At 46.0% G+C, this 21,908-nt stretch overlaps 2 protein-coding genes across 4 annotated transcripts in view; both read left to right on the forward strand.

Moving 5' to 3' along the window:
- Window positions 1-1,440: 1,440 nt before the first annotated feature.
- On the forward strand, window positions 1,441-8,422 carry DBR1 (debranching RNA lariats 1). The gene is made up of 8 exons (XM_030954793.1): window positions 1,441-1,674; window positions 1,756-1,880; window positions 1,972-2,052; window positions 3,055-3,140; window positions 3,530-3,754; window positions 4,569-4,649; window positions 6,524-6,669; window positions 7,152-8,422. The coding sequence occupies exons 1-8, from the start codon at window positions 1,478-1,480 to the stop codon at window positions 7,825-7,827; spliced, it is 1,617 nt and encodes a 538-aa protein (XP_030810653.1). The 5' UTR covers window positions 1,441-1,477; the 3' UTR covers window positions 7,828-8,422.
- A 2,694-nt stretch (window positions 8,423-11,116) lies between these two features.
- ARMC8 (armadillo repeat containing 8) overlaps window positions 11,117-21,908 on the forward strand; it is a 63,045-nt gene continuing 52,253 nt past the window's right edge. For all 3 annotated transcript variants that reach the window (XM_030954228.1, XM_030954229.1, XM_030954230.1), the window contains exons 1-2: window positions 11,117-11,274; window positions 13,154-13,230. In XM_030954228.1, the coding sequence (XP_030810088.1) occupies window positions 11,230-11,274; window positions 13,154-13,230 (122 nt within the window). In that variant the 5' untranslated portion in view covers window positions 11,117-11,229. The remainder of the gene's footprint in view (window positions 11,275-13,153; window positions 13,231-21,908) is intronic.

Consider the following 21,908-nt stretch of genomic DNA (forward strand, 5'->3'; position numbering starts at 1 on the left):
AATACAAGGCTACCCTACAATCCAATCTACTGCCCTTCCAAAGCAGGAAATCAGTGCTTTCCAAAGAGGAGCCTGTCAGTCCGCGAGGAAAAGGGGAGATACCCGATTTCTCAGCCCGCGCCATAGGCGCTTGCCCTGGTGATGTCCCTGTCTCTTCCTGTCCCTGTGTGCTACAAAGTTACAGAAGCCAGGGCTTTGGTTATGCTAAAAACAGGCCTGCCTGAGGCTGAGCTCGCCCGGCTCGGCGTTTTATCAGCTCAAACTCCAGGTGGAAGCGTGCATAGCCACTGCTCGTGCTGCTCCACCACCACTTTGTGGTCTGTGAGCCACGCATGAGGAATAAGTACAGCTTGTGCTGCTCCCCACTGGGCTGGCCAAGGAGGTGCGGGCAGCGCTCGGCGGGTGCTGTGGTGCCGGGGGAGCCGCACAGCCTTCCTTGTGCAGCCTTTCTTGTGCAGCCTTCCCTGTGCAGCCCTCCTTGTGCAGCCCTCCCTGTGCAGCTCGGGTACCCCCGCAGGGGCTCCTGCCCCGCTGTACAACCCCACCCTGGGACTGTGACAATTCTTCCTGGCCAGTTACAGACCGTGGTGCTCATCGCTGTGCCAGTGTTACTGCCCAGAGTGAAGGTCCCACTGGCCAGCTACAGAATCACAGTCAGTCAGTAAGGTTGGAAAAGACCTCCTGAGATGATGGAGTTCAACCTGTGGCCAGTCCCCGCCTTGACAAGCAGACCAGGCAAGGTGTGCCACGTGCAGTCTTTCCATAAACACCCCCAGGGATAGCGGCTTCACCGCCTCCCTGGGCAGCCCGTTTTCCAGTGTCCCATCACCGTTTACATGAAGGAATTCCTCCTGTTGTCCTACCTAAACCTCTCCTGGTGCAGCTTGAGGCCATGTCCCCCTGTCCTGTCCCTTGTTCCCTGGGAGCAGAGCCCGACCTCCCCCCGGCTGCATCCTCCTGTCACAGGGAGCTGTGGAGAGCAGGAAGGGCCCCCCTGAGCCTCCTTTTCTCCAGGCTGAACCCCTCCAGCTCCTCCTCTCAAACTGGTGATCCTTTCCCAGCTCCGCTCCTTGCTCTGAGAAAACCTGCAGGGACAGCGACTCCGCCACCTCCCCGGGCAGCCCATTCCAATGCCTGGCCACCCTTTCTGTGAACAACGGGCAAGGCTGGAAGGCATCATCGGGTGTCACCGGGTCCGACCTCCCTGCTCGGTGGGGCGGGAGGGGACCACCGGAGGCCATCGGGCCGGGTCCCGCAGAGCGGGGGTCTCAGCAGCCCGCGGGCAGCGGCCATGAACGGGCGGGGCGGGCCCCGCTCCTCCCACCCCGGTTCGTTGTGTCCCCGTGACCACCGGGCTGCGTCCCACACAGGGCGCAGGCGCAGCCGTGACGCGCAGGGGCGCGGGGAGGTGACGCAAGGCGCGTGCTGCGGTGACGCGGAAGGCGCGCGCGGCGGCCGCTCAGTGCAGCGGTTGGCGATGAAGGTGGCGGTGGCCGGGTGCTGCCACGGCGCCCTGGACAAGATGTACGAGACGCTGGAGCTGCTGCACCAGCGCCACAACGTGCGGCCCGACCTGCTGCTCTGCTGCGGCGACTTCCAGGCCGTGCGCAACGAGGCGGACCTGCGGTGCATGGCCGTGCCCGCCAAGTACCGGCACATGCAGACCTTCTACCGGTGAGCGCCGCCGGCCCGGCCCCCGACCCGGCCTGACCCACGGGGGCTTGGCCGGGTCCAGCAGCTGCCGTGTCTCCGCAGGTACTACTCGGGCGAGAAGAAAGCCCCGGTGCTCACCGTGTTCATCGGCGGCAACCACGAGGCTTCCAACCACCTCCAGGAGCTGCCCTACGGCGGGTGGGTCGCGCCCAACATCTACTACTTGGGTAAGGTCCCTCCGGTCCCGGTCCCCGGCGGTGTCCCCCACAGTCCCTGCCCTGCCCGGCCCCTCCGTGACCGCCCTCCCGTGTCCCGCAGGTTACGCGGGCGTGGTGCGGTTCCGCGGCGTGAGGATCGGCGGCATCTCGGGCATCTTCAAGTCCCACGACTACCGGAAAGGTACCGGGACAGCGGGGAGGGGAGAGCCGGGGCCGCGGCGTGGTGCGAGGGTCTGGCTGTGCTTAGCCCCGAAACTTCTCTTAGCCTGGAAACCACCGTCGGTTCAATACACCGATTTTCCTGGCGTTGGGAGATGAATCTGTAGCGGCCCGGTGACCACAGCAGGGAGCAAGGCACCTTTGGCGCGCTGTTGGAACAGTGTTGATTTTTCCGTAGCCGTGTCGTTTCACTGTTTGATTTTCCTTGAGTGAAACAGGCAGTTTTTAACTGTGACATTATGTAAGTGTATTGTCCTGTCCTGAGGTTTAGGGCCAGTACATCTGGCTCCTCCTGGTTATGTGGGTGGGTGTTCAAGAGTTCTTCTTGGGAAGGGTGTCACAGAGGATACCCCATGTCAGTGATAGTTTATTAAGATAGTTTGTTCTTTCTGATCTAGGCACTTAAAAGAGTGGTCCTTGTGGTTACTGTACTGTGCTGTCCTTACTAAGAAACAGCTTCAGAGAAGCTTTGCAGGTACAAGCTGCAAAGTACTGAACCAGTTTTCTAGAACACTTGATTCTGTCTAATACTTGCCAACACTAATTCAATTTGCTGTCATCAAGGGGGCACTTTATATGCCTGAATATCGCATTAGAGAGATGAGACGAGACTCTTTAGGCAATAACTAAAAGAGCAATTTTTCTGTTAATTCTGTAGAGTAGTAGGAGCTATGATAGGCATTCATGTGTTTTGTCCCAAGGCAAAGTTGGAAACTCATCCCTTATGTCAGGGTACACGTTGGTGCTTCTGGAGCCTGTGGTGCCCGTGGACAGTGACTGGGATGTTTAGGCTGCTGCTGAACCTGTTAAACTGTAGTTTCGTGGTGGATGGCAACACTCTGAACAATCATGCAAAATCACAGCTTTGTATTGGGTTACTCTAGGTGCCTGTGTGACCCCAAAAAGCTGCTGTGTAGGAGGGAACTAGTGATTCAGGCAGCTGTTCTTGTTTCCAACATTTCAGGTCACTTTGAGTGCCCACCATACAACCAGCAGACCATCAGAAGTGCTTACCATGTGAGGAATATTGAAGTCTTCAAACTCAAACAGGTCGGTAAAAAGCTTCTTTTTTTAAACAAGGGCAATTTTCATTAATTTGGAAGTAGGAAGTTAAAGGTACTCTGATCACATATGCTGAATACTGAACATGCTTTAAGAGGTTGATCAGACATCTGAGGGGTGTGTCCTTTGAGGAGGACTATTATGCTTAGCCATTATCCCTTTTAAATAAAGCTTTAAAAAATTTCATGGGGAAGCAGATACCTTTGATTGTGGGCAGAGGACTTGCTCTCTATCTGTGATTTCCTCTGAGTGCCTGACTTATGGTGATTATATGAATTCTTTTATAAGGCAGTATAAAGCACAGCTGGCTGCCTCATGTAGTCTAAACTCCTTTGTCAATATATTGTATTTATGCCATGTGCTTTTTGGCCTCACAGCTGAAGCGTCCCATCGATATATTTATGTCACATGACTGGCCAAGGAGCATCTATCACTATGGAAACAAGAAACAGCTCCTCAAAATGAAATCCTTCTTCCGGCAAGAAGTGGAGAGCAACACTTTAGGAAGCCCTGCTGCTTCAGAGCTTCTGCAGCACCTGAAACCCACCTACTGGTTCTCAGCACACCTCCACGTTAAATTTGCAGCTTTCATGCAACACGAGGTAAGGGGGACAGAAAATGAATGTATGTGTCCCAGGCACACTTTAGAATTCTCATGCAGGTAATAATGTCCAGAAAAGCAATTTAGTGGTTTTAGTTCTTAAAACTCAGTTAAAACCATGAAAGATTAAGTGGTGTTAGGACTATTGTTTTATGTAAATTAAAGGGGTGTAAATTACTCCTAATCTCCTTTAAGAACAGCAGGAAATAGCTATTGTTCTTGAAACTTGCTAATTTAACTGTATAGAAAAGCACTCTGGGGCTCTGTTGGGGAATCATATAACTTCACAATAGGTGAGAAAAAGGAAGCAACTTCAGAAAACCTGGTAAGGGAGTGATTGAAGAGAGAGGTTACCTGAGAGTTGGGGGATCCCTGCAGTACAGCTTTGCAGGTCTGGTAGCCCAGGTTTAAGCCAAAAACCAGCCTGTAGTTGAAGCAGTTATTCCTGAAGTGATGCCAGTGCTGTTCCTATTTACAAGTTATTTATCTGTAAAAATGTAACTCCAGACCCTGTAGGATCATCAAGTCTGATCCAATTAAGTTACAGTTTTTCTTTTTGCTCCAAGGCTGAATGTGCTCAGCTGAAATTAATAAGTGCTGAAATGTAGCTCTTGCTTTATCTTGCTATTATCTGCATCCTGCTTCCTGCTAGACTCCCAGTGAAATCTGTCATTCTCTTTGTCCCTGCTAATTTTCTATTTCAGAAAGTATTTATCTGTACAAGTTATACCTTGAAACCTGTCTATGCAGCTTGTTTAGAATGGTCATATTTCACATAAGTGCTAATGATAGTGTTAACACCATTTGCTTCCTAGACAAATTCCAAAGAAGAGTTACCAAAAGCAACCAAGTTTCTGGCTCTGGATAAATGCTTGCCACACAGAGACTTCCTGCAGGTGATGAACATTTGTAGAAGTTTCTCACTTTTTATTTAGTTTGTTTGAAGTGCTAGTGCTGTTCTTAGGTATAAGATGAAGAATAGTGCTAATAAGTGGAAGAATTTTAAAGAAACTAGGAGTGCTGGGTGTATAGAATGGTCTTTGTAGGATTTTGTCCTGAACTAAGCACATGTGTTGTGTAAGTGTAGTGTTTCCTTAACCCTACAATTTCCATCCAGCTTAGAACAAGTACCTGACACCAGTGGATGAGACCCAAATAGATTGTTGTGCGAGTGAGCTGCTGACAGTGTGTTTTTCAAATGCACTCAAGTGTTTTACTAGTCTTAGAGTAGCTTTTTTTTCTGTCCTTTGGATGCCCTAGTAAATACCTTTGAAGGTGGAGGAGAGTATGAGGATGGGTTCTATCTGTGCAAAGGGACATGAATGCTAGTCCAGACTTAAAATCCTATAACAAAACTGATCTGGATTAGTACTATCTCCAGCAGCATGGAGGGTTTAATTATTTTGTGGAGTATTTAGAGTCAGAGTCTGACTAGAGCTTTGGCTAATCTACATGGTTTGATTTGGGTTAATGTCACTGAAGACAAACTGATCATAAAAAAGCTTAGAAATATTTCCTCTTAATTCATAGCTGTGCTAAGAGTGGTGTTCATATGGCAGAATGACTGTTCTTGTCAGTTCTTGGTTTGTATCCACTTAGAAGTGTCTTGGTTTGAAAGAGAGGTATCTGCCAAAGAAGGAAGGAATCTCCCTTGGAATAGAAAATATGTCTCCCTACTCTCCAAATTATTACAGCTTTTAAATTATGGGGCTTTCAGGCAAAGATAAGAAAAGAAATAACACGAAAAGGAATAACAGTTCTTTACTAAAAAGAAAAAAAACAAAAAAAAAGTATAAAAATAAAAGGCGCTGCAGGCACTTTCCCCTTCGGTGCAGTTCCAGTCACAGCCAGCAGGGGCGCTGCTGGCTCCCGGCTGGGCTGGGGCAATGATTCCCCCGCGCCTGCAGGGGGCGCTGTGGCGCGGGCTCGGTGCCGCTCTGCCCGTGGGTGATGGCGGACAGAGGGAAAAGGGGCTGGGCTCCTGAAAGCAACTGGGAGATGCTCCCTCTGGAGAGGGGGAGGAGGTCAGGGTCCTGGGTTTTCCCCTGAGTAGATGGTGAGTGTCCTTCCCAGTGAGATCAGATGTTAACAAGGTCCCAGTCCCACAGCCGCTCTGACGAGCAGAGGCTCACCCACAGTAAGGAGAGCCAGTGAAGGACAGAACTCCGCGGTGGCAGCAAATTCTCCCTGCAGCAGCAGCCCAGCACCAAGACCACAACTCTTACCTCTGATCTCAGAGTGAGCGAGGGCCAACCCTCAGCCCCCTCACCCCCAGCCAAAATCTGGCAATATCACTGCCTTTCCCAAGGGGAAACCCCCCAGCTAAGAGATGCAGCAAACTGCATCCTCTCCCTTGTCCTGGCCACATCTTTTATCTCCTAAGTATCTGTTGTTCTGGTCTCTTAGGCAAGAAGTGGGGGAAAAATTCCCTAAGAGCAACAGAAGGCAGCATCAATTTAGAAACAGGCAAATTCTATTTCTCAGTTGCATCACTGTCCAGTTGCTGGCAGTAAGGGAAGGAGTGTGTTCTGCTTTTTAATTGCTGTAAGCTGCTGAAATTTAGAAATGCCTTTTTTACTGTTACTGATTGTCCTTTGTTAGCCTTTCGTGGGGGGCTGGCTTGAGAGGACTTGTTTGGTTGAGACCACTAGCTCAGTGTACTTTAAACTTCATTAAAACTCTGTAAAGTGAAAGTAACATTTCAAACTTTTAATCAGATTCTGGTGTCAAGAGAAATAACTCAATCTGTTTTCTTTGTGTTTGTAAGTAGATAATAGATGTGGAGCATGATCCCAATGCAGGTGACTCGCTGGAGTACGATGCCGAGTGGATTGCAATCCTCAAGGCCACCAACAGTCTTGTTAATGTGACCCAGAACTCCTGGAATATGCCCGAAAATAATGGCCTCCATGCCAAGTAAGTTGTCTGCAAAATACAAATGTTTGTTTGTTTTTCTGGACTGGAAGTAAAGGTATATTGGAGTTGTGTTCCTGTTCTGCAGCCTGTAATGCCTGTAGGACTTGCTAAATGCCTTGGAAAGAAAAGGGGATGCTCACAAAAATTGTAGTCTAAAGCATACAACTTCTTTACTGTTCTACCTGGGCAGTTAGTTTTATTTTGCAAACTTAGATACTAGCATCTGAGGGACAGAAGCTGTACCATGAAAATCAGGCTGAGTTATGAGCATGGGTTGACATAATACACTAATCCTTGGTAGAGAGAAGCATGTCTCAGTACTGACCAAAAGAAAATGAAAATGTTCCTGAAAAGCACTTGAGGAATAAAGTGTCTGTTGTAAGATGAATTTATAATCCATCTGTGAAGGTTGCAGTCTGTGCTGAGAACAGGCAGTACCTTTTGCCTTGCTTCACTTATTTAAACTTTATGCACTTGTTTAGGTGGGATTACAGCGTGACAGAAGAAGCCATTAAAGAGGTGTTGGAAGAGCTGAACCATGACCTCAAAATTCCTTGCAACTTCACATTGACAGCTGCTTGTTATGATCCCAGCAAGCCCCAAAAAAACATGGAGCCAGTTCATACCATCAATCCACAGACCACTGAGTTCTGTGCCCAGTTTGGCCTCACTGACATCAATGACAGGATCCAGCAGGCTAAAGAAGAGAGCTCAGGACGAGGTGAATGTGAAGAGGAGGAGGAAGAGGAGATGGACAGTACTGGGTCAGCTGAGGAACCCAGTGAATACAGTACAGATAATTCTGGCCTCTCATCCTTTAACCCAGATGAAATAATGCTGGATGAAGAAGGTGGTGATGAAGACTTGAGTACATGTTCTGTAGATCCCTCCCCTGACCACCCTCCTGAGTTCTCTACCAGCTTCTCCGACATCCGGGTCATGCCTGACTCCATGGCAGTGTCATCTGATGATGCCACGGACTCCAACAACGAGGAGCTGGAGAAGTCTGGGGGGAGCAGGCAGGGGGAGGAAAGGAGCCCCACTGAGAGGTCCTTAAAGCGCATTGGTGCTGATGAGAATGGGAACAGCGGCGTTAAAAAAATCAAGAGAAGGAACCAAGCTATCTATGCCGCAGAGGATGAAGATAAAACAGATTAACAGTTCACAGGATGTGTAACTAAGTTCTCTCCCAGCCTTTCTGTGGGAAGGTGGTGAGAATTGTATTGGACTACATGTGCTTTTAATGTTACATGATCTTAGTCATGTTACTTTCCTAAGCTCAGAGGGAAGGTGATTTACACAGAATAGACATCAAAGAAAGAACCTGAGACTTTTTCAACAAAGTACTTTGTCAAAGGATGTAAAGTTCATATATCTTTGATTTTGTTTCAGTTCTTGGTGTATGGTGTACATTCCATATCTTCAGCTGAAAAAGATTCACCATGCTTGTTTAACAAGAACTCTTAAACTGTACCCTGAGTCCAAGTGAGAGGATGTCTGACTTACAAGACAGAATGATTTTATTTTATTGCTTTTATCTTGTTTTATACTGAACTATTAACACAAAGTAGCATATGCAATAACCCTGTGAATGAAATTTGAAAATAGAATTCCCATGATAACAAAACAGCAACAGAAGAATGAAGATTTTTGTTTCTGGTGATAGTCATGCCACAGGAAAACTGTGGTCATAAACAAAACAATATGTGTTGTCCAGGATTGGCTTTTAATTACAGTTCTGACAGCAAACCAAGTCTCTTGATTTGGAGGATGACGGTTTTATGGGGACCATGAAAAGGTGCATCTCTGTTCTTAAAAACTCTTTTTTGTTCTGTTTCTTAAAACTTGAGAATAATGTCTTAAAATGGAAGTACTTAGGAAGGACAGCTTCCAAAATGTGGACACAACCACTGTCTCAACTCTGACTAATTAGGGTTGTGGTTTTTGTTCATACAAGGTGGTGGATGTGTAACAGCTCCCATTATCATTAGAGTCACTTTTCACTTGTCATTTCAGTAGCTGTAACTTGCTGAACTTTTAAAACTGGTTTTGGGATCTTCCAAAGCACTTTTGTAATCTTCAGCTGAGGGAGCTGCTGGAATAGAGACCCTCTTGGAAGTTTTCTTTTTTTTTTTTTTCCTGAATTATTAGTAAATGGAACTCCTTTGGCCTAAGAGGCTACGGGGATAAAACTGAGTGAATTCATGAAAATGACAGTGTTCTCAAGCATATGTCATTAGACACATTAGCCTTCCTGACAGATGGAATTCTTAGATGGAATTCCTCATGGCTGTGCTGCTTGAGAGCAGAAGTAGCTCCTGTGCTTTTCCCCCTCCAAGGCACAGGCACTGAGAAGGAGAAATCATCCTGACAGGAACAGGGAACTGGATAGAGGGCAGTGAGTGAAATATATCCATGAGTGTGAGTTGTGTATCAGGATCGGGAATTAATCTGTCTTTAGATCACTTCCATGGTCTGGAGTTCATCTTGCTTCCTCTCCTGTCAAGCAGTTCAGTACAAAAACCAAACATGTTAAGTATTCAAGGGCTAGAAAAGGGCATAATTAATGCTCTCAGCAATTCAATTAACAGCTCATCTGTCAGAACAGCCACCAAAGAGCTGTGCTGAGGTATGAGGAGAAACTGGGAGTAACCCGGGTGTGACACTCAGGGTATGTAAAATAGCTGTGAACTGTCAGGTAAATTATTGAAGCAGATGAGTCTCTTTAAGGGTCCTGGGTCTGCAGTGGTAAAATCTTAATCATACCTCATGATCTGAACACTATAATGGAAATAAAGTATTTTAAATATAAGTTCTGTTATGGACTTGAAAAGCCTCCCAGGGAACCTAAGCATGGCATTGAGCTCTCAGGGTGTCTGCACAGAAATAGAAAATGTATCTTGCATGTAATCGACTTTTCAGTCTGATTCCTTTTGTTTTTAAAATAAACTTCTCCTATGTTGTACCATGCCTCCTCCCTTCTGATGAATGTGTTTCTAGAAGGCATTCTAGAGAGACTTAGACTTAAGGAGAGTCTAGGAGACTTAGACTTAATGTACAATACAATAAAGATTTTTTTGTAAAGTATTTGTGTCCACTGAGCAGAGTGCAGCTGGTAAATACAGTGAACATAAATGTTTTTTGAGTGTGAATCATGTCTGACCTCTAGAGTTGCCGTGCCCTTCCTTGCAGTTGTTCACACCCTCTGCAGCTTGCAGGGTCCTCCCCTACCTTGCTTTCATCCATTACAGATTTTCCCTGTCACCAGGATTCTCTGCTGCAAGGAGGATTCAGTAGAAGTGCTGAGCTTTTCTACTAAAGGCCAGATACTTCAAAAAGGAAAACTCTAGGGAATGTTGATAAATTTAAATTGGCTTTTAAGACCCAGAGTCTCCAATCCTTTTAAAAAAGATTTAGTCTCTCTGAAAACTTTTGAAATGTTGATGAGAGACCTCTGGAAAACCTTTCTCTGTACATCCCTTGTATTTTTTCAGGGTATGTACTTAGTCTAAAACTATTTTTGCTGTTACTAATGCTTGAGAAAAGTGTTCACCTGTTCCATCCCAGGCCAGCACACAGGTTTTTTTCACAGCATGTCATCAGTCTGCTCAGAGAAAACCAGCAGAGAGGTATAGCCTTGTTTCATAATGGAGTATTTTAAAATTAAATCTATTAAGGTCACCTTGCGGCTGCATCCTAAGATGTTTGTTGTACTCCTGTTATCCTGTGCAGTCTCTAGCAGCTGCCCAGTCTCTGTTTTCCTGGGAAGGGAATCGGTTGAGAGGTGTGAACCCGAGCTGCGATATTTCTGCTATCTTTTTGTGGTTCTACCATCCTCCTCCCGTTTAATTCTGACTTCAGGGTGGGTACAGAGAGTGTCCCCATGCCTCAGGCTGTGTAATACAGTAGGGCTAATAAAAAAATAGCAGATCTTATACACCCCATAGCACATCTTGGTGAAGTCCTGGGCTGTTTGGGGTGTTTTCTGAGAAGAACAAATTCAAAACCAAACAAATCAATCCTGGCAACAAAAGCAATGTCAGACTAAAGGAACCCAAACCGAATCTGCGCAGCGAGGCTGAGGGGAAAGGGCGGTCTCGGGCTCGTGTTCGGCTCCGGCTCGGCCCCGCTCGGGCTCGGACAAAGGCTCGGCAGGCTCGGGCTCGTGTTCGGCTCGGGCTCTTTCGGCTTAGGTTCGGATCTGCTCGGGCTAGGCTCGAGTCGGGCTCGTTTCCCCTCGGCTCAGCTGGGCTCAGACTCGTCTCCGCTGCGCTCGGCTCCACTCGGTTTCCGGCTCGGCTCGGGCTCGCGCTCGGCTCGGGCCGCCACTCTCCGCGGCCCGCGGAGGCCGCGCCCTGCCCCGCGCGTGCGCACAGCGGGCGCCGTCCCGCACGCGGGTGGCGTGCGGCGGCGCAGGCGCGGTGGGGCGGCAGCGGGGGTTCGGCGCCGGCCGGTTCGCTGGGCCCGCCCCGCTACCCCCGGCCCCCGCCCGCCGCGCGCCCGCCATGAGCCCGCGCCCGCCGGCCTGAGGCACCGCCGGTGCCGGAGCGCTCCGCCAAGATGGCGTGTGTGCTGGAGGCGCCGCTCCGCATGAGCGTCCTCTCGGTGAGTGCCGCGGGCCGGGCCCTGCCTGACCTTGGCCCCCGCTGGGCCCCGCTGTCCGGCGGCGCCGGGAGCGGCCCTGGGGCTGCGCCGGGAGCGGGGGCGGTACGGGCGGCGGGGCCGCGCTCCTTTCCTCTGCCCCCCGCGCCGCAACTTCTCCCGGCGCCGGTTTCCCCCTACGAGGTGCCCGTTCCGTGGCCGCGGAGGCACCGGCGCTCTGGACGTGTCGTTTGCTGCTGACGGCTCGGGCTCGCCGACCCCGGGCAGCTGCCGCTCGGCACGCGGGGGGCCCGGCGCTGTGGGCGCTGTGGGTGCTGCCCTTCCTCGGGGCTGCGGAACAGGGCAGGGGCTCCCGGGTGCGCTCGCAGCCCGCCCCGGCTCGGGGGCTGTGCCGCTGCCGGAACCGGGGCTCTCTCCTGCGGCAGGGAGGAGCCGCCGTGCTGGGGGAGCTGTGACAGCCGCTTTCCCTTCCCGGGGGACGGCCCAGGGCGCGCAGCGGTCCTGCTGCATCGCACCGGTGCTGCGAGTAGCGATGCAAAAGGTGCAGCCCGGGTGCTGCCATAGGAGTGGAGGGTTGGCGCTTTTCCTTCAGTTTCCTGAAAAATTCATGTTGGTTAAGAGTTCCGTAGTTCCGTGAAATTGATTATGTCGATAAATTGGCTTTTTTTTTTTTTTTTTGCGGACTGCCTGCATACGAATACACTTCTACATATTGCAGACCTCGTAGCTGATGGGGTGAAAGCCAGGATATTTTAGAATCAAAAAGCTCTGGGTTCTTTGAAGTCTAGAAGAGTTTTATGTGTAAATACATAGGTCAGGTAGCTAGAAGTCCATTGCTATTCTCAAAAATACTGTCTTTGGTTACACGGTGGAAGTGTATCTGTAGGACTTACGTGGCATAATTTAACAGTGTTCCTGGAGACAAAGGAGCCTTGCTGCCTCTAGATGATTCTTCTCTGTGATGTGAGACCACAGGCAAGAAGCTGCTGGTGCCTCTTGACATCAGGGTGGGGAAGCAAGAGTAGATTCAACCCCATAGCAGATATTTGTTAAAGCAAGGAAGAGTTTTCAACTCTTAGAGCTTCTCTCAAGGAAAACTCATAAGGAAAAAATGGGCAAAGCTTAATGAAAAGAGCGTTGGCAAAAAGGAAAAAAAAAGAAGGTGAGATAATGGCAACATATCCTGGCAAGTGTTCCTGAGAACCTGGAGGGAAAATTCCCTTCCCCTTTCCCACCCTTGTATTTTGGAATGCTTGCCATCTCTGACTTTGGATCTTCTCAAAAGGAATAACAAATCAGTGGTGCATAAGTGTGTAGCTTACAAGCACAGTCCTGTTGCTGAGAAGAGAATTCTCTTTGTGTATACAGCACTATGAGAATGTTGTGGGGAATGCTGTGCTGCTGTCCCATTGAAGGTCTGTGGCACAGGCTCTGAAATGTAGCTGTGTTGTGACAAAGTAAGTTACAGAAAAATGTCTTTGTTACGAGCTTCCTTCTTTTGGAGAGCTTGTTTGTGGGTATGGTTCTTAAGCAACATTAACTGCTCTTTGAAACTTTTCCTTCCAGGAATTTGTTCTGTATAATAATTAAACATAATAAAATTGTGATTCAAGGCAGTGCTAACAACTGCAGTTCATAAATAGCTCTCTGTTAACTTGCTGTGACACTTACCATGTTGTTATCTACATTAAGCACCTCATCTTCTCTAGATTACACTTGAACACAGGGTTATCTTTGTGTGATGTTGCCCAGCAGTAACACACTGCATGTTTGAATGCAATTCTGTGGGTTCCCTGCCTCTTACCTGGGAAGTTCTGTACACTTGCTGCTGCATTGTATGGATTGATATAAACTATTGCAATTGTTTGCTCTCTCTCTGCAGGAGGTCACAGCCAGTAGCCGCCACTATGTCGATAGATTGTTTGATCTCGATCCCCAAAAAGTCCTGCAAGGTGTCATGTAAGTCATTGAAACACTCTTGGGCTCTTGGTTGTGCATAGGCCAGGTGTGCTTGATCGCATTAGAGTGATAGGTCAAGGGCAAGAAGCTCTATGGCTTTTTTTGAGAAATGTAATTGGCAAATCTTAATACAAATATGTCAGTATTGATATAGAGATAGTATTGATATAGACTCTCACTCTGTAGTGCATATGGTTCATAACATAGCCTCCCAGTTGCCAGAAATGAGGTTAAACATTCTGTGAGCACTGAAAATTTTTTTGGATGTATTTCTGCCTTTTGGCCGTGTTTTGCTGCTCTTCCAGGTCTGTTGAGACTCTTTTTTCTCATTGCACTGCCAAGTCAGTGTACCTGCCTCTTACTCCTTCCCCTGCTGCCATGCCTGTGTGTTGGCTTTGACTTTTGTAGTGCTTGGCTTCTGTCTCCCCTTGGGAACTGCAAGCTGCAAGAGAATGCTCCCACAGAACTGAATTTGGATGCAAGTTATATTTCAGTATTTCTGTTTCATGCTAGTGGTCAGGGTAGGGACTGAGAGTGAGTCAAGGACCAGGAGTGAAACTGCTGCAAAGCTCTGGGTGTTCTCTTGCTGTCCTTAGACCATGAGCTTTCCACTAGAATCACTTTTCCAGCGAAGTGGCAAATGGGACCTTGCCCAGGACTGACTTTGGTGGTGAAACCAGACCTTTTTGGGCTTACCAGTAGCTTGCTGGCTATGGCTGTCTAGTAAAACACCAGGAGAAATCAGAGGAACGAGTGAATCAAAAAGCCAGGAATGTTGGTTGTGTTGCTTAGCATGACCTGAGGTGTTCCCCAGTAGCAGATGAAAACACTTACTGCAAATGTCCAGGGGCAACATGTCAGTGTCCCTTTAAAATACATGAAGAACCCAGTCTAAGTGAGACTGTCCTGGAAGTTTCCTTGGTTGGAATATCCATCCCCTTTCCTGTATAGGAACTTTAGGTACCCTGCTGGAACTGTGTGCAGGTTCTTAACTCTGCTCAAGGGGAGCCTGGTTTTGCTTCCACCCCTTGGCCTTTGTGGTCCCCTCCTCATAAGGGTGGTGGGGTGGTCCTGGGGAAGGATGTGTCTCATCCAGTGTCCTGGTGGGGTGACTTGGCCCCTCTTTTCTCCCTGGCAGATGCTCTGAGCCATGGCTGGTGCTCCATCCCTGCTCTCCTTCCTTTTCAAAGGACTGGAGCCCACAACCCTTGGTAATCCCTTCCCTATCTTTTGATATGTTATTCATCTTTGGCAGTGTAACTGATCTCCCAGAAACAGGAGTTTTAGGTAGTATCTTTGTCTTGGGTAACATCTGAAATTCTTCATCTTGTCCATGGGTGTCAGTGGATTCTATGCTGAGATCCTTTTCTTGTATTTAAAGACAAGAAAATAGCAATTTATTTCACAGAATCTCTCACAGGGCCGATTTGGATGGTAAAACTGTATTTGTGATTTCAGCTCTGGCTGAAATCTTAATTGTGAGAATATCTTTACTGACTCTGAGCCAGTCCTTTGTGGCAGATATGTTATTTTTCAAATATTGCTGGGTGGGTGTGTGACAGTCCAATTTAGAAAAATTTATATAGAAGATAGAATAAGATTATGAAAGAATAAAAAATGTATATAAAAGATGGAATTTAGAGTAGTCTATATATTAAAAATTTCTGTCAGCCCAGGATTCTTTTTGGGCAGAAAAATACTGCTTTGTCCTTCTTTCTTTGATTTCAGGGTATATGCAGCGATGTTGAAGTTAGAATGATCTAGTATTTGGGGTGGAGTAGGAAAGGATTAAAGTTTTTCCAGAAGTGCCTGTCAGAAGCTTTACCAGATATGCTGCATCCTTTGCAGAAAATCTTTGTTTCCTAACATGTGCTGGTTTTTCCCTGCATCCTGGGTGGAAATACTGATGACCTAGATTTTTATTTTGATTGATGGAACTGTATGAATATCAAGGATCAGAAAATGGGCTGTTGTAAGAGGCTTTGTTTCTGCCGATTGTCTTCAGTTATGATAGTCCTGTTTTTTGTATGCTTGAATGAATAACTTGGGCTTGGGGCTTTTTTTCATTGCATCCTTGTAATTTTAATGAAACCCAACTTTTGAATGAGCTTTGATAAAGGTAAAATGTACGTAAATGTTTCTTGAACTTGAAAATCATGCCAGTCCAGTTTTCATCTTGTAACTTGAGAAAGCTTTAATTACATATTCTGAAAGCATTTAAATGATTAAAATCTCCTTTTTTCCTTGCTTTCCCATGAATTTTCAGAGGTGGTGTTCAGAGTTTTCCTTGTCCAGACAATAAAGCTTTACCTGGTTAAAAGCTTTTTTATTTTCCTTTTACTGGGAAAGCAGAAACCATTTTTTTGTTGTTCATTACCGCTGCATATGGATCTATTGATCTTATTCCAAAATGCCAAGTTTCCCGCAGAACTTCTGTTCACATAATTTCTGTTCTGCTCACCTGGGTGTGGATAGTGGATAGGAAGGGGAGAATTGTACCTGCCACTAAATCCTGAATCTCAGTTCAGGATTTGAGAAGTTGAGATGACTACTGCCTTTTGTACTGTACCTGGTAGTGCACTAAAGTGTTCAAGGCCCATCTCCATACCCACATCTGTGTGGCAGTGTGTGGATTTACCTTTTCCTAGCTGTCTTTGTAGATGGGCAAGGTTAATATAGTAGTTCCTTTCTGTAAACATGGACTCTAAATTTTGGCCATGCTTATGCTTGAGAGATCTTTACAGGTTTGCTTTGTCTCCTTAGGTGCTCCTGTGACCCTTTCCTCTTGCTGTTGTAGAGCTCAGGTTTTCTCCAGTGTGCTCAGAGTGCATTCTGCAAGGTCAGCACTGATGTCAGGTGTGCAGCTCTTGAGTGCAGCTCGTGTTGGCAGTGCTTACATTGCCTCACACAGATACTGCAGTGCATTAAATGCTGTGGTCTCTCTGAGGTTCTCTACAATGTTTTGCTGTTTGGCAGAGGAGCAGAACAGAAGTGCTTCTGTAAATTTCTGTGCTTTAATAAGAGCTTCATTTGTCCCAGGGTTGTTCCCACAGGATCATTTTGTGCTTTGCAGTATTTTTTTTTTAAAATATATCTGGGTTGTGATCCTTAGACTGTCATTTGCTTTTCACTTTTTTTGCTATTAAGCTCAGGACTGCATTGTTCAGATGCAAGACTGATACCTGTTTTTATACTCTAATTTTTTTTGCTGGTCAGGGGCTTCTTTGAGAGACATTTTATTATGATTACATTTAGCCTGGTGCCTTCCAAGTGGCAATCTATCATTTTATGGAGAAGTGTGTAATCCCACCTCAAGGGTGGGTTTGAAAGGAGCATCTTTTCTGACAAGCCTGGCTTACTCAAGGTCTGAGCTGTTTCTCATCAGGCTATTCCTCAGCAGTCAAAGGGTGTCATGCTTTAAGACTTGTAAATTATCATCTTTGTGGTGCACTGAGAATTCCTGTGCTACTACTGTTCTTGTCCTTTATGGCCAGCAGGAATTAGTAGACAAGCGTTTTCCAACCTTGTGTGAGCATTTTATTTCTCAGCACAATGAAGGAAGCATCCTATAGAAATGGCACATGGCCCTCACACAGTGTGTGTTTTGCATTCAACTATTTTTTATTTTGTAGTTTGGGTCTGTAATAAATGTTCCAGGCAGAGGTTTAGATGGCTGTGTAATGGTGTGCTGTGTTCTCAGCTATGACTGTTGGAGGAATCATCAGTGCAGTGTTCACACATGGCCACCACAAAAGCTCTGTGAAATATGAGAGGCAACTTCATGAAGTGTGAAGAGAGGAAATTCCCATCTCAGTTCTGATGGAGCAACAGTTACCCCCCTTCAGACAGTTGTGAAGAGGCTACTTTTTGCTTCTTGTTCTTCTTGTCTGTTAAACTTTCTGTAACAAAGTGATGAACAGCACTTGTCTCCACATTTTGCATCCCAAACAGCTGCATCAGATTTTTAGTCTCAGTGGGCACTTCTGAACCTCAGTTCAGAAGTGCAGGAGCTTTCTTTGGTTTTGTGCATATTCCCTTGGCCATGTGGAAATAGAGCAGTCCTTAGAGGGTTGTTGCTGTCATAGTTTGCCCCTCTACATTTGGGTCAATTCTGTTGTCTCCTAGGCAGTACACTGTAGTAAATGCATATCCTGCATGAAACTTGGAGATGTTATTGGCTAACAACAAGTGATGTAATTTTTTGAAGCATTGTTTTTGTGCAGAGTCATTCATGTGTAGAGGGAAGAGGCTCCTGAGTCCCTTGTTGGTGCTTTGTGAACTGCAGGATGGGCTCTTTGTGGCTTGGAGCTGGGAAGCTGCAGGATCTGACAGAAATTGGAGCAGGTTTAGGTGGTGCTGGGAGCACTGCTCTGCTCCTTGGTTTTTCCCTTTCAAGAGGTGAGCTGTGAAAGAAGGCTTTTTGGAGGGAGAGGAGGAACTGAAAGGCTTAAACATCTGAGCATTAAGTAGTGCTCTGTGAAGAGGGGCTTTCAGTGCAGTGGTTTTTGCAGTCAGGTGGAAGGATGGTGTAGACTTAGGGAAGAGAGGGAGATGCACTTCAATGCAAGTACCAGAGAAAAGGTACTCTCACTTGTGCATTTTTTTATAGTGCAGCAAAAGGTACTTATGCAGAATAACTTGTTTTTGGCAAGTAAGTTGTTATGTATTGTAACTCCTGGTGTAATATTTAGAGGTGGGTTAAATTTCAGGTGTATCTATGATATTTGGCCAGCAATCTTCAGCCTCACAAGGATGTTTAATATTTTAGGCCTTGCATTTACTGCTCTGAGCCCATGAGAGAATGATGGTTATTGACTCCATTTCACTGCTACTTTTGAGATGGCTGTGAAGCCACTTTTCTCCAAAATCCCTCTGTTGATACAACCCTCAGCATGGTGATACTGTTGCTGTGATGGCTTGAGGCTCAGAGTCAGAGGAGGGAGGAGGAACAGCCTCTGTCAGACTGGCTGATGGAGCTGGGGAGGATGGGGTCACAGGGGGGCTGAGGTGGGACTCAGTAACAGAGCTCAAGCTGAGCACAGCTGAACATTACATGGCCATTCAGAGTTTACCTTCCCCTGATGAATCTGGTACATAAAGGCAGTGGCTGCCTGCAAGGGAGGGTGCAAGCAGCTGGAGGAGAAATAATTCTGCCCTTTGGGGATGTGAGAGCTGTTGTAAAGACTGAACTTGGAGGTTGGGCCCAAGGGACATGTGCCACAGAGCCAGCAGTGCTGCTGAGGTTGTGATTCTTCATATTTGGTGTTGGAGTTTCTGGTTCCAAGCTGCCAGTTTGCACTGATTGGAATCAGTACTAAAAATTGGAATTTAGTAGCTATCCCAAAGAAGCTCATTTTCCATTTGCAATATGGAACTTTTATGCTAACATAAAGGGTTGATGCTTCTAGTGCAAGGGACAGAACTGTGTTTTCCAGTTAATTTGTGTACCAGATGATTCAGCTGACTGTAGTATGTGTGCTGTGTTTATGGTGTTGAACTGATAATGTCAACTGTTGAGATACTTTTCTTGGGGATTATAGCAGGAAGGCTAGCTCATAGAAATACTTGCTAAAATATACTTCAAACAGGCATTATCTGAAATGTCCAGAAACTCCAGAATGAGAGAGCTTATGGCATATAGATATTAGAGGATTTCTGTTCTAATGAGAACTGAGTAACACCCATTTTAAAAAGGGAATTTAGGCTTGACTAGGCCAGTGCATCATCTTAGCTCTGATAGCTATTTGGAGATAAAAATCAGAGGTTTTGCTTCATGACAGAGAGACTTCAGATTATTATAATCTACTGAGTAGTAGCTATGTTAAATTAATAGGATTTGATGATCCTTCAGTAGTTGTTGGCCTAGGGTACAGTGGACAGTGTCAAACAGTATTACAAGCTCACATTTAGAACAGCCAAACACATGTTGCAAGGCCATTTTAAGGTATCTTCCTATCCTGAATGAAGCTGAAAACTCTCCATGTGGAGCACTTGGGGTGGGTGATGTTCTGTAGATAAAGAGTGGTGGGTTTAAAATGGGACAGTGGGCAAAAGTAACTTTAAATAAAGGGACAGTGAATGAAGACTAGTGCAGTAAAAATGTAGTGTTACAGATACCTCTTGGTTTAATGAAATTTCATTCAATTTTTGCTTAAGCTGTGGGATGCACTGCTAAATGCTGAAGGCAGTTGTTCATACTGGGAAGTGAAATATCCTTGGGGGAAGATAGAGACATTAAGAAAAAAGGTACCATAGTTACTTGTATTTGATATTTTGGGTCATTCATGTGAAGCAGCAGTGGTGGAGCTGCTCTTTTCACGTGGTTTGGCCGTTTTGGGACAGTTGTGAAAGAAGTGTTTTGCTGATCTGGCATCACAGAGCAGGGATTTTCTGAGTGAGGATTTGTGAGAGTTCTGCTGAGGTGCAGCTGTTTTGTCCACACCTCTGTTGGGATAATTCTTTAGGACCTAGTGTGGTTAAATAGCAGAGATTGATGCTGAAATTGAAATGCTGATAATACAGAGCTCTCTCCAGCTATGGTTCCTGTGGTTTTGTTGGTTTGGTTTTTTTAGCTTTTACTGGTTACATAATAGAAGTTAGCTGAACTCCCATCTACCACTAACTTCAAACACTTTAAATTTGGGTTACATTGTTTTTAAGATGAGTGAGGCAAATTGTTTCTCCATTACTGGTCTCATGCAACTTGTAGCACTATATCCAAACTCAGTGCCAAGGATGAGGCAATAAAACGTGCTTGGGAGAGGAGGGAAAAGCAGCATCTCCCTTTTGTCAGTCCAGGTAGAGACTGGAAAGGAACTTGAGTTGAGACTGTAGCCAAAGACATGGAGAGCTGACATTGTTAAGCTTGATCAGAAGGGCAGCAGGGGAATTGAATGATGTAAAGTCCCATGTGGAAGTGAAGGTTTGGTATGAGAGGTTTCTTCAGTCTGTCACACACAGCAAGAGGAGCATTGGAAAGCAGGATAAATTCAGGGTAGGAGTAAGCTATCAATATCTCTAACTACAGGTATGGGTCACTCAAACACTTCTCTTTCTGTTTGGTGGACTTCCTTTGTCAGGAAACTCCTGACATGGCAATTTGCCTCTGCAGAGAGGATACTTGAGATAAGAGTTCAAGCATTTTCAATGGCATTGAGATATGGAGGAGTTGGAGTAAAGTACCACTTTAAGCTTTATGTGTGTTAAATTCTACTGTTCTGCAGTGCTCTAATTATAGCCAGGTGCTATTTTTCTACAGCATTTTGATTTTATAGCCTGAGATTACAGAATTAAGATTGAGAGCAACCGTTAATTGAAGGCCCTCTGTTTAAATGTTGTTTGTTTAGTTTGCGCTGTATGTTGATTGTGTCACAGTTTTTAAGTGTTAAAATTCAAAGGAGTTGAGTAACTCTGTCTTCCTCTGCTGCTTTGTTCTTTCCTGTAAAATCATCTTTTTTGTTGTATCAACTGCTATTTTTGAATGGGATTAGAAATCTTGAAACTTTCCTTCCCAACTTGATGATTAACCTTAAAATAAGTTGATTTAGGACTTCTGGGATTTGCTTGAATTGACAGGAGTTTGTTAAATTTTATTCACTTGGTTAGACCAGCAGTCATGTTGGTCTCTACTTACTAAAGGAGTAGAAAACAGCTTCAAGCCATAGTAGTATCCATCTTAGAAATTAATTCTGTGACAATAGTGATGGATGTGTTTTAACGCTCAAAACCTGGTCATTAAATCTTGATGTTGGTTTCAATCCATCTATAAAAATGGGAGAGTGGAGGAAAGGGAGGAGGAGGAGGAGGCAACAAAAGCTGTAGGAAGCTTAATTATCCAAACTTAGCTTGTCCACAGTGAGCTTCTGGCTGTAGTCCAGCCAGTACAGGTGCCATTTGCTCATATGATCCTGAAACTTAGAAACTCTCCTACACTCGGGGTAGCTGGTTTTTCTCTGAGCTATGTCCCTGTATCAGCTGCAGTACCTCAGCTTTTTAGAAGGTTGCATTTTGAGCTTTTGAAACCTTTGGGAGTGCTGCTTTGTGTCACTCTGTTGTTGTGACTTTGGACAGCCCCTGCTAGATGAATCTCCAGCCCTGACAGTGCTTTGTGTTGGGAGCTTTGTCTGGCTGCATAACTGGCTCAGAATCTCTTGGAACTGTTTTGTACTAAAAGTGAAAGCATTGGCTGGAGGTGCCAAGGGCTACTTTTCCTTCTGTGATTGTTCAACTCGTGTTTGATACCCTTCTCTGTCAGGAGCCCCTGAGATGTGGCTCTCTGCTGTTTTCAAAAGCCATAAGATGAGGAAATGTCATGCAGGCTGTTTATTTCCTCTTCTTCTGTGGAGTTCCTGTGGCTGCTTCCTCAAGTCACTCTGGCTTGTTTCAAGATCTTTTGTATTGCTTTGGTGGAAGATGATGTAGGAAAGCTCCAGGGCTTCCTAACAGAATTTTATAATTCATTCTGTTTGTGCTTGATTTACTGTATTTTCAAAATGGAAGTAGAGCCAAATTGTCACCTTGTCCTTGGATCCATGCTGCTTTCTCAGGATTTCTTTTGAAGGAAAGATGCAGGTATGGGGGCTCACTGGCGGTGCTGTGAAAGTCTCTTCTTTCTCAGTTGGGACCTGAGCTCACTCTTGTGTTTCACTGGGGTTTTATTCTGTGGAAGGAGTCCCAAA

This window comes from Camarhynchus parvulus, chromosome 9 (assembly GCF_901933205.1).
Source record: "Camarhynchus parvulus chromosome 9, STF_HiC, whole genome shotgun sequence".
NCBI classification, from domain to species: domain Eukaryota; kingdom Metazoa; phylum Chordata; class Aves; order Passeriformes; family Thraupidae; genus Camarhynchus; species Camarhynchus parvulus.